The sequence below is a fragment of the Sinocyclocheilus rhinocerous genome, unplaced genomic scaffold, assembly GCF_001515625.1.
Source record: "Sinocyclocheilus rhinocerous isolate Xijiao unplaced genomic scaffold, SAMN03320098_v1.1 scaffold860, whole genome shotgun sequence".
NCBI lineage: Eukaryota > Metazoa > Chordata > Actinopteri > Cypriniformes > Cyprinidae > Sinocyclocheilus > Sinocyclocheilus rhinocerous.
In genome coordinates this window covers 1,071,065-1,087,930 of record NW_015638565.1, presented here as the reverse complement: position 1 = coordinate 1,087,930, position 16,866 = coordinate 1,071,065, and the positions used below count along the sequence as shown (strand labels likewise).

The following is a 16,866-nucleotide window of genomic DNA, read 5'->3' as shown; positions in this document are numbered from 1 at the left end:
ATTTTCGGAATTTGCATAGCGTGAGAAGCCTTGGTCATGACAAAGATGCATTGTTATTTTTTTATGCATCTTTCTCCACCATCGTCTTGGGTGAATATTAATTGCATTTTGATTGCCGCAGAGCTACTATATTACTTCAAGAAATGGTAATGCACCACAAATGAAAGAGATACCGTTGTTATTTTTGGTGGTTGTCACTCTTCCATTGAGCCAAGAACTTGCCACACTATACAAATACTTTTTCCTTTCTCTAACACTTATTCACTCTTTAATTTTCTCAGTCTTCAGCTTTGCTTGTACCTAAAACAACAGAAATCTTTAATCTCCCAATTAAACCACATTAAAACATTGTCGTTGTCTTTAATCAGAAGTATGACATTTGGGAGTCAGTGACATTTCAGCGGGGAGGCTTTCAATATGTTTGTGAGTCTTATGGGACCAATTAGATAAATATTTAATGTACAGCGACCTGTTTCAGAACTGCTTCCACTGCTCGTTTTACTGTAGTTGGACACCTCATAGTCGCCCTTTCCTAAAGCTCAACTACAGGACCTGTGAGAGACACTTCCTTTGATGTGGCTAATTATTGTGCTTACTAACATAAATGACCTCCAAATGTAAACCCCTTATTAGGCCATGTTGAGCCTTATTTGAGCCTCAGTGTTGAACACGCACAAACTGCTACACTAAGGCTCTGACCCTTTCATTCTTAATGTGATCTCACCATATTATTTGACCTTTCAGCAAAGCACGATTGGCATTTTCTGCATCCACTGCAGAAAGAGCATTAAGATCCAGATTATAGTGCACTAGCATCAACATATTGCAAAGAAGGTTTGACGCACCAGCGGAGGAATGTTTTGGGTTCACTGGTTTATCTGGCTTTTCACCAGGCACTGGATTGTAAAATATCCTCTCGTTTCAGAGGTGGATGAGCGATGACCTTTGGTGCCTCTTTCCAAATGTTGTTCACATTTAATCAAGACCTGTGTGATATTCTCTTCTCCCTCCAGACCTTTCGACCCAGCAGCCAAATGTCTGAGGAGCCACGTCTAGTGTTTTCTATCTGCTGACTGGGCTCGAAAACAAATAGAGAGAGAGGAGAGCAAGCGTTCTCATATTTGACCTTTCGTCTAACGTCTGAGCATAATTTGCGCTTATGTGCGTGCATTCATGCTGTCAGAGGAGAAACCAAAAATGGTGCACGGCTTTGATCACTGATGTAACATTTAACGAGACAGTCGACTTCATCAGCCGACGACGCGAGAGAACGAGATGAAACAAAGTCTGTATGTTACTTACTGTTCTGGAATGCTTGTTTGGAAAGCAACTCACAAGTCGCTCGTGTTTTCAGGTTTTAATCAGAGAGAGGAGGCAAGGGAGAGAAATATTTGAGGTGTTGGGTGGGAAGGAGAAAAATAACCTCATCACCAGCTGGAGAAAACTCACAGACATATGTCTAGATGATTTACATCTGTGAAATGTTTGCCTCCATCATTCAGATCTCTTTTCTGACTTTTCTGACTTGCTCATCAGCTCAGAAATTGCAAGGTCTGTTTTCTCACGGCTGAGAAGTCATGGAAGACGCCATGCGGAAATTAGTCAATGTCAGTCACTTTGTTATGCTCTCATATCTTTATGTGCTGTGAGACAGTTGAGATTAAGTTATAAAACAGACTGAAGGAAATCTTCTATTACTGCAGATCTGTACTGTCATTAAAATCAAAGCCATTTTATTTAGTTCACTGATTTAAGATTTTGCTTAACAAACTTGTCTCGGTGGTTGTTAATTTATGGCGTGCTCATTTTGAGTTTATACGGTATAATGGTTATTTCTTGTACCTTATTACTGGCAAGCCAGTGGTGACAAAATGGATAGAGCCCACTCTGCATTCATGTTTAATAGCTTTTTATTTGAATAGCTCTGAGATAGATTTACTAGAAGGAATTTATTAAGGCATGCATCATTATTACTATTGCTCATACTTCGGGACTAGGAGTTGAACAAACCCCTAACGACAAGTACTAAACTTGGCCGTGTAACTGTTGGGCTTTTTTTTTACTTGACCACACAGTCACCTTAGCAGCCACACAAATCACCATAGCAACTATAAAGCAATGGGCTTGGCAACACTCTAGCAACCCAGGACAGAATAGCAACAGAAAATCACCCCAGCAACCATAAAGCAACACACAAGCAACCATACAGATCAACCAAGTAACATTACATATTTTTTATTATATATTATTTTTATTCATTTATTGGTCAATTTGAATAGGTACAGATACAATATACAAAGACAAAAATGCAACAAACTTATATTTTCAACTACCCAGAATTACCTAGCAACTACTCAAGTCATACTAGGAATTATATAGCAACGAGTTTGACAGACCCTAGCAACTATCTAGAACAGAACACCCTAGTAACACAAATCAGCCTAGCAACCATATAGCAATGAGCTTAGCAACACTTTAGCAACTACCCAGAACAGCGTAACAACAACAAATTACCCTAGCAACCATATAACGATGCCCTAACAACACAAATCACCCTAGCAACATTATAGCAACAAGCTTGGCAACTATCCAAAATGCCCTAGCAACTACACAAATAACCCTAACAGCTACTGTATATAGCAATGAGCTTGATTGTATCCTAGCAACTATCCAGAACAGAACTCACTAGCAACCTCACAAATAAGCCCAGTATTGATATAGCAACAACAAATTGCCCTAGCGACCAGAGCAATGCCCAAGCAACTACCTATAACACCTTAGCAACCATACAAATCACTTTAGCAATAATAAAGCAACAAGTTTGTCAACACCCAAGCAACTACCCAGAACACCCTAGCAACCACACAAATCACTGTAGTTACCATACAACAACTTATTTGTAAGTCGCTTTGGATAAAAGCGTCTGCTAAATGACTAAAAGTAAAGTAAAGTAAAGTACTTGGTAACACTCTAGCAGCTTATCATCAATAAGTCACCCTAGCAACCACATAACAAGAAGTTTGTCAGCTGAATTTCCATAACTTGCCCAGAATTCCATAGCAACTATTCAGAACACCCTAGGAACCATATAGCAACAAGCTTGGAATGCCCTGGCAACTACTCAAATCAACGATAAAGCAAATAGGCAGTAGCCTAGCCATCACCCAGAACATCCTAACAACCACACAACAAAACGAATGTGAAAAACACAAAAAAAAAAAAAAAAAAAAAAAAAAAAAAAAGATATTTTGACCGCTGTGCTTCAATCTTCTGAGACTTGACATTAGGTGTTTTATCTTCATGGAAGTTTGGGTCACTGTGAATTTTGTAAACACATTGCCCTTTTGCCTGAATGGCTTTTAAATGTTTAGCTTGTGTGCGTTTGGCGGAGGAGCGTTTGTAGCATGTGAGTTGTAGCAGAGCATCTAACCTCTTTTTGTCAAAGACGGCGAGGGGATATAAACTATAGAAGAGTCTCTTGTATTCCCAAATGGAGTGCAGCAGTAGTCCCGTCAGAGCCCCGGCTCAGCACACCACAGGAGCTGTCCAGGCTTGTGAGGATGAAGGGTCTGTGGGCTCCGGAGGACTGTGGCCATGCTTCCCATAATCCTGTTATCTGTCTCTCTAAAGCTTACCACTCTTCTGACCCGAAGACACCAGTGTTAAGCTGCCTCTGTCTCCTCTCCATTCGTTTTTATATATATATATAAAAAAACTTGCTTGCTCTTTTTTTCACCCTCTTTTGCTCCGGTTCTTAGTTTTTCAGTGAGTAAGAAAAAGTCAGATGGTGGTCTTCGTCCTAGTTTTTTTTTTTTTTTCATTCAGTCTAAAGTCACTGTCAGAGAATAGAAAATCCTTCTATTCCCAAGTATTTTATATGGCTAAGTCATCACCATCTTGTCTTCATCCATGAGAACTGCACATTGTCTCCCCCTTGTATATACTTTAAAAGACTCCTTACAAAAAATACTGTGGTGACCAGTTTCTGCCAAAATGGTGTAGTTACTACAGTTCCTGTCAAGGGTGTCATGCACTTATTTTTTGAAGAGGAACAAGTGGCAGTTCTGGCTTTCTTGGTGCCCCAGGCAAGAAAAGACGACCAAAGAAAAAAACGATTTAATAGTTATTTTTGTGCAATGGGAGTTCGAATCAAAATTATATAATATAATTATCCATACCTGACCATTTATATGTATCTTGCTGTGTTTGTTTGTTTATTATTATTATTATTGTTATTACATTTTTTGGTGAGGTAGTTGCATTCAAAATCAATTTGGCTCAAAAAACTGCAGATTGATTAATATAAGATCTCCTTTGGTGTGAAATGCTTCAAAATGTATTTATTTATTTATATTTATTTAATTGTTACCACATTTTTACTGTGTACAAATATATATATTTTATATTGTATGTTATATTGTTTCTAATGTATATTTTTGCATGCAAGTTAAGTGGTTTGTCATTGAAAGAGTCATGTTCGGATTGTTTTAATGAAATTCTGTGATCATTTATTAACAAGACAATGGGGTGTAAACAGGGCCAATATTCGCTCAGCCTAAGACATATGTTGAAAGCAAACACACAAATGGCAAGCTCAGTTCTTGGCTGAGATGCAGCAGCGGCGGGCCAAGACTGACATGTTTCTGCTCATCATTTCGAGCTGGCCTTGTTAATATACGTAGGGTGGACAGGCTGGTCTGTGTCTCCATTGGTATGCATGCTCTTAGATGTTCATAATGGGATAATTGGCATGCTCTTCTGTGTCTCCCATTACTAGGCAGCTAGAAAGGTCAGAATCAGGATCAAAGTCCATAAGCAGCCATTTGCAATGCTAATTTCCTCCAATAGAGTGATTGTATTTAAAATAAGAACGTAAAATTAGATTATTGTAGTCTAAATAAAGTGTCTTTCGTCGTGAAGGAGAGATTCTATTCCTCTTCAATTGGAGTGCGCTTAGCCATTGACTGACATACAACCTAATGGCATGAGATAAACCTTGACCTCGAACCTATTCAGTTCTCTTAAAATTCAACTCAATGGCTGGGCTGAAGAACCATGAAAGACGTCAACGTTTCTATCTTTGCTGTGCTAATGGAGAAAGACTGTAGCTTGACTTTCCGACTCTGATAGTAAAAATGTTTTAAACTGCTTTCATTATCTCCCATGAAACCACTTGTGGACTTTAAAAAGAATGGACTTTTAGAATTTTTAGTTTTAGCTTAGTTTGTTATATTAAGATTGGCCTAATTCTAAGGCAGACATAATGCATTGTGACAAGCTCAACATGAGTCAAATTTGATTAAAGTTTGATCATGATAGACAGAGACAGACAGACAGACAGACAGACAGATAGATAGATAGATAGATAGATAGATAGATAGATCGATCGATCAAGTACAAACAAAAATACAAACAAAAACAATATTTATTTATTTTTCCCCCTTAAGTTAAAAATTGTCTCCCTGTAAGAAATCTCCCAAAAGACAGTGGGAAGCTCACTTGCTTTTGAAACTGTAGTTAAGCAGATAATACGGTACTTGTACAGCAGGTATTGCAAATGAATAATTAACAGGTTCTATACTGTTTTAATTGAAACTGGGCTTGCCGATACTTGGTAAAGAGTGCAGAAAATTGAATCATCCATGTGCAGATAAAAATCACTGAGATTCTCCATCTTAATTAGAGGCGCTCTCAAACACAATTCATGTGCATCCACATTCACACAGAAAAGAATCAAACATATGGTAATAACCGGACCCCCCATCTCTCCCCTCCATTTGTTGTCTGTTCGTTCAAGTAGTTTTGTTTTATACACACCGCGCAGCTCGCTTCTCAGGAACGCTTCACCTGTTTCGTTTTTCTTTAGTTCTTACCTTTGTGCTGTTGTTTTGTTAGTAAATTTGAATGTTATGAAAGATTGCCATTCTGATTGGGAAGGTCTGCCAGTCCTCTAACCTTGGTGTCCAATTCATCATGTTGTTTGAGCTGAAATTCCTCTGTGCGAGCCGAGGTCTTTGATGGGAGTCTTTCGGCTTTCAGAGACCTCTGCTCTGCGCACTCCTTTAGCATGAGAGATGTGCCCTGAAAAAGAATTGATAGATCAGCCAGGATGTGCATGGATATTATTACCTAATTCCAGATGGCCGTTCTGATGGCAACAAATGGCCTTGCCGTACCAACCCCACTGAGACGAAAACATTAGACGTGCGAGTACAAATTTCTCCTGGCACAGCCGCAGAAATGAAATTAAGCGGATCTTTAATGCACGAACAATGAGCACTTGACGAATAGCTCAGCTCGAACCTTCATTACCACAGCACCCTTGGATTTGGAGTGCATTCGCCAGAGTTGCCGTGACCTTGGCGTGACATTAAAGGAGCGTAGAGGGAACAGAACTGGGTTACGAGGGTCGTGGCCTGACTGACTGTGCTATGCCATGTTGCTCCACAGGAGGTGATGCAGATGGAAAGACAGCTGGGAGGTCGACTGATTGACGAGCCTCACGTCCTGCTCTTCAAAGACAGCTACCACAACCTGCGCCTCTCGATTCACGACATGCCCCAGGCATACTGGAGGAGCAAACTACTCACCGGCTATCAGGTGGGTTTCTATAAAACACCTTCTCTTTCTTGCAGCACTTCTTGAATTTAATGGTGTTTGCTACAGTGAGCGGCTCTATTGCTATCACTCATACGTGGAGTAAGTGGTTTTTCAAAACCCATAACCTCAAATATTAAATGTATTAAACATTAAATACAAAAAAAAAAGCCTGGAAGCCTGCACATTTGCAAAAGGTACATATTAGTACCTAAAAGGGCTTGAAATAGCTAAAGGTGGAGTAGGCAGTTTCTGTGCTACTAGTGTCGCCTGGCAGAACTACAAAAATAAACCACATTTTCAGACAAACTTTGCAAACATCCCTTTCGCGCATCACGCCTCCCCTAACTCAAACGTCACAAACACAGCTCTTGCGAGTCTATAAAAGTGAAGGCATGTCTAAACAGCTAAAAGTAGACAATTAGGCTTCTATTTTCAATGAAAGGTCCATCATACAATACTTTTAACTTGAAGTTTAGCTTACCTGTCGAGAATAATCTCAAGGTCATCATATCAATTGAAACCCAAACATTCCATCAGACCAAATGTAATGATTGAATGCAATGATAGGACAGACATTTTATGGTCCTGAGGCTTCCACATATATATATTGATAGCAATATTATTGATTGCAATCAGGCCTTTCAACCAGTATAACAAAAATGTTTCTGGAAAAAAAATTACCTACCGTATCTTTAACCTTGGGTCATTCTAAACCCAGGGAAAGCTGAGTCCAGGGTTATCTTGTTTATCTTGTTACACATTGCTCATAATTTACCCGGGGTTAAACAATTGATCTTGTAAACGAGTTTTCTGTCACGAATTAGACAATTTTTGCCTCATGACTGTTTATACAATGCGCAGTGTTTCTGTGACTGTCTAAATGCGATTGGCTGTCTGTTGCTAAGCATCTAGTCATGACATTCTAACAACGCATCTTTTCACACTGTACATGTTTGGCACCACAATGCGGGGTTAACAGCACAAATACAGTGCTAAGCCTTCTCTGGATGGTAAATTATAGTACCTTTTGAAAGAGTACCCAATGACAGCTTTTTTTTTCTGAGAGTGTAGGCAAATAAATTGCATTCATATTTTGAGAAGCAATCGCTCAAAGTCCTAGCAACCACATGACTATCTGCTAACATCCATGCAGAACAATTTAGCAACCACATAGCGACACCCTAGCAACCGCCCAAATTGTTCTGCCATTGTGACAAGAAGTCATGGGTAAAGTAGCAAAAAGTTTTCCATCTGTTTGAAATTCTTTGCTTCTGTAACATGTACTGGTAATGTTATGTTTGTCTTTTTGATCTTTGTTGTCAAAGTCTTTTCGAAGCATAATTGAATGAGTTAGAGTTATTTAGAAAGTTATTTTTTCTTGGGGGCAAATTTGAAGTGCTGTGCTCTGAGCTTTCTAACAGCACTCTTAAAAATAAAGGTGCTTCATGATGCCATAGAAGAACCTTTTTGTCTAAATGGTTCCATAAAGAACCTTTAACATCTGAAGAAACTTTCTGTTTCACAAAAGCTTCTTTGTGGCGAAAGAAGGTTCTTTAGATTATAAAAAGACAAGAAAGAGATGGTTCTTTAAAGAACCTTTGACTGAATGGTTCTTTGTAGAACCAAAAATGGTTCTTCTATGGCATCGCTGTGAAGAACCTTTTAAAGCACCTTTATTTTTAAGAGTGAGGGTGTGTGATCTGATATGTCCTCCGGATTGCTGTAATTGGAAATTTCTTTGGTTTCGCCTCATTAGAGTATTTCTGAACGTGCAGGGATGCTAAAGAAGCCCATTATAGAGTGAATTGGCGAGCAGGGACCCTAGAACATCTGCTCTTAATAACATAACCTTGGCTACGAGTTAACGGCTTCTTGGGTAAAGAAGGATTGAGAGCGCTTCAGTTTTCTCATATGTCTTCCTCACCCCCTCTGCCCATCTCAGAACGAATCCAGGGTTATCTTGCTTAATATTACACATTGTTCATAATCTACCTGGGGGTTAAAAATTGATCATGTACTGTAAATGGGTTTTCTGTCACCATTTGACAAATTTTGCCTCATGACTGTTTATACAATGTACAGTTTTCTGTGACTGTCTAAAGCATGTGAACATGAGGCACGTGATTGGCTGTCTGTTACTAAGCATCTAATCATAGCATTCTAACACCACATCGTTTCACACTGTGCATGTTTGGCACCACAATGTGGGGTTAACAGCGCAAAAGCAGTGCTAAGCCTGCTCTGGATGGTAAATAATAATACCTTTTGAAAGAGTACCCATTGACAGCTTTTGTACCTTTTTTTACTTGGAGTGTAGGCAAATAAATTCATATTTAGAGAAGCAATCGCTCAAAGTCCTAGCAACCACATAACGACACCCTAGCAACCGCCCAAATTGTTCTGGCATTGTGACAAGAAGTCAAGGGTAAAGTAGCTGCAAAATGTTTCCCTCTGTTTGAAATTCTTTGCCTCTATAACGTGTACTGCGGATGTTATGTTTGTCTTTTTGATCTTTGTTGTCAAAGTCTTTTCGGAGCGTAATTGAATGAGTTAAGAGTTAGTTAGCCAAGTTATTTTTTCTTGGGGGCAAATTTGAAGTGCTGTGCTCTGTGGCTGCTCTGAGCTTTCTAACAGGGTGTGTGATCTGGTATGTCCTCCGGATTGCTGTAATTGGAAATTTCTTTGGTTTCGCCTCATTAGAGTATTTCTGAACGTGCAGGGATGCTAAAGAAGCCCATTATAGAGTGAATTGGCGAGCAGGGACCCTAGAACGTCTGCTCTTAATAACATGCACGGCCTTGGCTACGAGTTAACAGCTTCTTGGGTAAAGAAGGATTGAGAGCGCTGCAGTTTTCTCAAACGTCTTCCTCACCCGCTCTGCCCATCTCAGGACTCTTTCCCACTGGAGGAGATTAAATATAGACCAATATGTAAATGCTCAAGGCTGCAACACCTGATTTTTCTCGTATTTCCCTTCCTGGATCATATATGCTGGGCCTCAGAGGAACGTCTCTGGATTCTGGAGGATTCTTGGCGTAAAAAGCTCCTCCGAGGATTTGGAGATGCCAGCTCACAGTGTTACAGCACAAATGTGCATAGAGGAAACATTTTCTCACCTGAACGTCCCCTATTTTTTTAGATAAGTATGTTGCTTGGCTTGGGTTTCCTGCAGACTTTTCAGTCTGTGTAACAGCTCCCCCATTGGAGTAAACTGAGGTATTGCATATTCACTAATAATGCTGCCTTTTATTGATTTGCAGTTTGATTGACTCATGATTGATGTGTAGTCTTAAATAGTGTGCGCTTATCTTTGTTTTTTGTGTCACTCTTCACAATTAATTAGACATTATGAGACAAGAGCATGTTATAAAGCTAAATAATTAGTCTAATCAAACTGTCTGAACGTGTTGTATTTGACAGACTAAATGTATTGTTTTAATACGTGTTCTTATTTTATTTGACTGTGGATATGCAGGCATATCTTCTCTATCTACTGAATCGTGCTCGTTCATAAATTAAATCCAAATCCCCAGTTGTGAGCAATTAGCTTTTAAGGATGTTCTACTGTTGTCAGAGACAAAGGAACTATTTTGCTGCTTTGTTTGAAAATGTTGCCAACAATAGATTGAGCAGAGCTTTCATAAACTCGCACCGGCAGCCACAGCATCATAAATCATCAGGTGTTGGACTTTTTCTTTGTCTGTCTCTTACTGGCCGTCAAATTCAGCTGGATCTATTGTTTGTAAGTAGAGAACTTTTAATGCAAAGGAAGCTGTGTATTATCTACCAAGTGACAGAATTGTTCTCTCAAGTTTATTTATGTCAGATGCAAAGTTTGCCAAAGGTTGCTAAAATGAGGAATATTTTGCATAATTCTTGTGTTGCAAAAATTTAACTGCATCCTCCTGTGGCACTGAATTGTAGCAGTGCATATTAAGCTATTCACTTAACTCTATATCTGTAGATTTTGGATTGACTCTGTTGATTTTGAGGGAAAATAAATCATAAATAAAATAAATTATGGGAAATAAATTATAGTGTAAAAGTGTATTGTACTCTAAAATACACTGTTACATCCTAAAAATGACAATTTAAGCTAATTCATGATACTATTACTGTTAGATTTTATTGCTGATTTATATAACTTATGTTTTTGAAACAATCAGTACTGACAAGGCTGGGAGTAGATTTCAGAACTGATTTGTTATGAACAGTAACAATTCAGTGTGACATGTCTTTGGTCCTTTAGGAGATCCCGTTCTATCACATCTGGAGTGGCTCTCAGCGGACCCTGCACTGCACCTTCACACTGGAGAGACAGAGCCTGAGCACCTGTGATCTCACCTGCACGCTGTGTGTGTGGCAGGTAGAAGGAGAGGGACAACGCTTCACCCTGGACTTCAACATCTCAAAGGTAACTGAGACCACCTGCAGTATGATATACCAGTAAACAGTAGAGATTGTAGTATTAAAGCTGCTTTACGAGATGTATTGTGATTTCAAATTGGATTTGCACTAAGAATTGGTATTGAATTTAGAATTTAAATTAATTGACATTGTATTGTGTGCACACCGTAGATTATTTTTTGACATTCTCCAAAACCTAGCTCAGTTGATTTGGATTTAGAACAGAATTGAAATAGAATTCATTTAAAGTAAAAATGTATAAATTGTAACTAAATTGAATGGACTTGCTACTGTGGTCTGCACATATGTGCATATATTAATTTTGTATTAGAATTTGGAATTTTAATGTGAACTGAATTGAAACTACATTTAAATATTTCTCAAAAACCTTTTGAATGTCAGATTCTATTTAACTATTTTCCAAACTGATTCTCATGCAAAAAAATAGATTTTGAATTTGGTTTATAATGAGAATTGGAATTGGACTTGAATTTGGAATTTAAATTTCATTTAAATGTAAATTAGTTGACACTGCATTCTGCACACACAGAAGTTTATTTTATTGTTTTAACATTCTCCAAAACCCAGCTCAGCTTATTTGAATTTGGAATATAATTTTTTTTTTGTTATTATTATTAAAATTTAGAACATTTAAAGAAATTTAATAGACTTGGAACTGTGGTCTGTACATGCAGTACAGACTATTTTTGAATTATAAACAGAATTTGAAATTTAGTGTGAATTGAATTGAACTATAGTCTATTCCTGCTTTTTTAAACCATTTCTCAATTTCAATTCAATACCCGCATTCTATTCAATTATTTTCCAAACTTATTCTCATGCAAACGTAGATCTTCTCCATAGATCTTCAGATCTCTGTACAGTTGGAATGAGTAACACATTGAAATGTTCTTGACTCTAGGACATCAGACCACTGGACTCTGATTTCCTGTTAATGGACAACTGCACCCCTGCCCTGGCTGGTCCGAGTGCATTCCAGATCCCTTACCTCATCCGACAGAAGATCTGCAGCAGTCTGGACACCCCCTGTCCCAATGGAGCAGACTGGAGACTACTGGCCCAGAGACTGAAGCTTGACAGGTAGGATCTGTCAGTGTTAGAAGGTATTATCTCTAAGGTCGAGAATGGATCCTGTTTAACAAAATCTGAGGATTCTTGTTGCGGCTTTTGGAAACTGTTTTTTGCAGAGTGCCCATATCTAGAGCAGATTGTGTGGTTCTGTACTTGCATATTAAATACAGACTTCCACAGGAAATTACGAGGCAGTAATTTAATTACACTCCCATTGAACTTCCTCCAGGTAATGGAACATAATGGGCAGACTTCATTTGTCCAATAATGTTTACTTGCTACAATTAATTACAATTTGAAGTGTTGTGGTGTGGTGTGTGTTCAATTAGCACACTAGCCCAAAACGATCAATTTTCATTTACTTAGTTAAGAAAAAGCACAGAATCCACACAGGTGGAAATGTTCTTAATGTTTTTTTACTCGAAAGCAGCGCTACTAGTGAATACAACCCTGACTGTAAACCTTTTCTCACTGAGAACAGAGAGCATGTAGAAAACAACACTTAAAGCCACAGGAATTTGAGGTACAGAAAAAGGCTGTTAGATCGAACCCACTTCAGCTTCCTTTGGGAGATGCATCTTGCAACATCTAATACGCTGCAAAAAGGGGTTGCTTTGTTCTTATTGATCAGCTTTGATCCAAAAGGTTCAGCCTGGTCAATGAAAAAGGTCACATGCAACCTGGGTTTTACCCTTTTAGAAAACTGAGACCCACAGTAGATAATTCATCAAATGAAAATGCAGGGCTGCTTTAGTTGAGGAGTTAACAAAAGGGTGTTAAGCACGTGTTCTGAAGAACTGAGCGTGCGTTTGTTGGTTTAGTATAACTATGTCCAGCTAATGTGTCTCGCTGGACCTGCATGCATAGATTTTCTACTCTCCCTTTGAATGGAATGACAGTGAAGCTGATATATTGGTTTACAATGCAAGATAAGCTTCTTGATGTTTTATTTTATTTTAGGGAATAATGACTTACGACTCTCCTGCAATCCTGATTTACTTTTTACAAAGAAACAAACCATGCATTGAGAAGCAAATTCATTGCATTTCAAATATAGTTTTTATTATATCTGGTTATAAAGGAAAAACAGAAGGCTAGCCGAGTGAATCTCACTAAAAATGTCCAGGGCATCCACCACAAAATAAAAATATTTTGTGTGCGATTTACAAAGCCTGTTATTTGATTTTATTTGTATTTTTTTAAAACAACTGGTGAGTTTAATTTATATATTCAATTTAGGACAACAAATGCTATCATGCTTAAAGTTTTACTTTACAGTTTATATAATGTATCATTAACACTTTACAGTATAGTTTAATTTTATTAATGTAAAAACATTAGTTAAATACAATGGTTAACATGAACTAACAATCAGGGGCGGACTTACCCATTAGGCAAAGGTAGGCGACCGCCTTGGGCCCCCAAAAGCCAAGGACCCCCAAAAATGCATTTCATATACGATATGCGCATCAAGCGCGGACACGCAAACGATTGCTGTTTACGGTGTTTATTACCACGACAATCTGTCAACCTGTTTCTACTTAAGACACTGTGCATCAATAATTATTTTTATCATTTATAACGCGTTGAACGTGTTTCTTGTGTATCCTGGTTTAAGGAAATGAAAATATCATGCATCTGAAGACTGAAGCTGTAATTAAATATTGAGCAACTGTGCGTATTATGTATATTGTTTATTGTTTAAATGCCGCTTACTCATTTATGAGAAGGACCTTACTTTTTTGGTTGATATAATCCTTAGGTGTGTAAAAATGTATAATTTCCTTTTCATTTTTTTTTTCAGTTTGATTTAAATTTGTAGTTAAAATAACTAAAAATAAATGTAATTTAAAGTTTAGAATTAGACAGCCTTTGGAGAGTGTATGAGCCCAGGCACACAGGCTTACGCTGGTAACTCATCACTTTCCTCATCAATATAGGTTAAATTTTTTCCACACTTTTCTCATTCTCTCTAATTCAAGTTTTTATATGAATGAATCTCTGAAGGGAAGCGACTGTCTTCAGAAAAGTTTTGATGGCATTTTCATTTTATCTGATAAAGTAGCGTTTATGAGCGCAGCGCTGCTTTGGGGAAACCGCTATATTTCTGACGTTCCAAAAGCACCTCCTGCTGGCAGACAATGAATTTGCATTTTCAATCACCCCGTCTGCAGTTTTTGTTCAGACCAATGCGAAAATCCACCCACTTAACCCCGTTTTAATTAACTTTCAATTTATATTTCTGACTCATCCCTTTTCTTAAAAAAATGGTTTAAAGGCTCAGTTGTGAGGTTTATCATTTTATAATTTATTTTGTTTTTGTGAAAACCTGTATCTTATCTGTAAATCAATTGCTATTTCGTGGTCTACAACATGAAAGAAAGCCATTATAACATGTACATGAAAAATGTAGAAACATTGGACACAACTATGGGGCACCATTGTACAGCAGCAAGCATCACAACAAAAAAGGAACCTCACGGTTGATCCCAGTAAATGTGTGCAAGTGTCCTATATTTTGCCTGGGGCCCCCAATTCACTAAATCCGCCCCTGCTAACAATGAACAATACCTCTAAAGCATTTATTAGTCTTAGCTAATGTTAATACAAACATTTCGTAATACATTTTTAAGTTCAAAAGTTGTATCTGTTAACATTAGTTAATGACCTGTGAACTAACATGAATATTAACAAAAGTTAAAGGGGGGGTGAGTAAAACGCAGCCTAATTTTCATTTTTGGCTGAACTAACCCTTTAATAAATGCTGCAAAAATATATTGCTCATTGTTAGTTCATGTTACTTATCGTAACTATTGTTAACAAATGAGACGTTTTTTTTTTTTATAGTTTTGCAATATAATAATATGCATATGTTATGATGCTCACGAGTCAGACATAAACTGCAACATACAATTTTTATACAATATAAGACTTGCTCTGTCTATCCAGACTGCAGTAGTATACTGACAATTTCCTTCCCTCTGTTTTCCTCTCCAGGCACATGAGTTTCTTCGCATCCAAAGCGAGCCCCACATCAGTGATTCTGGACTTATGGGAAACCCAGCACTTCCACAGCGGTAATCTCAATCAGCTTGCCGCTGTGATGGCTAAGATAGGCAAGCAGGAGGCCATGATATTCCTGGTGTCAGACGGGGAGTGCTGACACATTAAAACTGAAGCGCGGCGGCCGTCTCTGAGTGATGGGGTGGGGGAAGGACGTGACCCTCTGCCCACCCCACCATAGATGAGAAACAAATCAAAGAACAGGGTTTACCCAACTATATGAGGCCACTTCCCCAGTGAATAGGGAATAAAAAAAAAGAAAGAAGGAAGAAGAAAAAAACAAGACCAGGCTCAGGAGGAACCTGGCAGGGCTTTAAGATGTACTGTGACTGAGACAAATGCCCCTTTCTCAGAACAAAATTCCATTTGTTTTGAAAATAATGGTGTATAGAAAATCCTAGATTCTATGATTCTGGTCCTGCCCTCAATCACTGACCAATATTAACTTTCTAACCACATTTGTGTTAGGTACATTGATATTAATATCAGACTGGAAACTAAAACGAATGGGTTTGAAAGATATCAAGTGGAAAATGTATGCTATGTAGGTGAGGTGAATATTTTGCGAACTAATTCAGATTTGTGACATGCATTTTGTAAATGTGTACCATTTGGCAATATGCAAACACACATATCGATGACAATTTCCTTTGGCCGACACGTTTCTTACCTCACAAAGCATTTAAAATTGTAGAGCGTTTGCTAAATTTCAGGTCGAAAACATTAAGGAAGTAAAGCGTTTTTGACGAGATCCATCACTTGTTCCTCTGCCCCTGTGCACTTAACGTGTGTTTTCGAACTCATGAAGCCATAAAGTCCTAAATTCACCTCAATGCAGAGATATATGTTCTGATCCGGGTGGATAATCAGTAAATAAACATAGGATTCTGTGGATGTTTAGCTGCTGAAGGATGGGTGATCAGGGACCTCAAACATTTTCCTAGCTCTTTTGCAGAACATTACGCTTTGTTTTTGCTTTCAACAGAGTTTTGAGAATAGGGGTCAGATGTTCTGCAAAGCATTTTTCCATGGCCATCTTATGTCAATGAAACCCTTTCAAGACCATAATTCTCATCTGGGTCCATAGAATTCTTCGTTTATAAAGGAGAAAAAAAAAAGTTCCCCGTTGGAAAGGTTTTCTTCTTTTATAAACACAAAATGCAATATTACCAAATGTTTCATTGCTATTCTCCTTCATATTTAATGAATCTACGTTTCTCTGAAGGCTTCAGGGCAATTTCTTATTCGTAGGAGAAAGAATATTTTCATCACCCCCCAAAAAGCAAATGTTCCATCCAAGAAGACTTCACCGAGACTCAGCAGCTGTCGTATTTTTCTAAATTCCTCCATCACACGTGTGCTTTGTTTCTGCGTAACTGTCACATCCTGTAGAACAGCAACACGACTCAGCCCTGCGTTTGGCGCCATGAATGTGCATTACACGGTTTGAAGATTGTCCGATTATTTTTTAGTGTGTGTTTGAATGTGAGAGTATTTCATTCCAAATGAAGGATGATTTGTGAGAAACTGTGGATCACAAATTGGCCGCTTTCATCTCGACCAGTAATGACGGCCACGTCTGGAGATGATTGGAGGAGTCCGGCATGTTTCCTCCGCAGCAAGTGGAAATACACAGGCCTGTTTCACTCAGCTAACGGAGAACTCAAGTTAAAGGCCAAAATGTGCACTTTTTTTTTTTTTTTT

The 16,866-nt window shown here is 38.2% G+C and overlaps 1 protein-coding gene across 1 annotated transcript in view; it reads left to right on the top strand.

Moving 5' to 3' along the window:
- The window catches only part of LOC107749777 (netrin receptor UNC5A-like), a 55,976-nt gene extending 40,529 nt beyond the window's left edge, over positions 1-15,447 (top strand). Inside the window, exons 11-14 of the mRNA XM_016564952.1 lie at positions 6,451-6,600; positions 10,850-11,014; positions 11,930-12,108; positions 15,097-15,447. Of these exons, the coding sequence (XP_016420438.1) occupies positions 6,451-6,600; positions 10,850-11,014; positions 11,930-12,108; positions 15,097-15,262 (660 nt within the window). The 3' untranslated portion in view covers positions 15,263-15,447. The remainder of the gene's footprint in view (positions 1-6,450; positions 6,601-10,849; positions 11,015-11,929; positions 12,109-15,096) is intronic.
- The last annotated feature ends 1,419 nt before the right edge of the window (positions 15,448-16,866 follow it).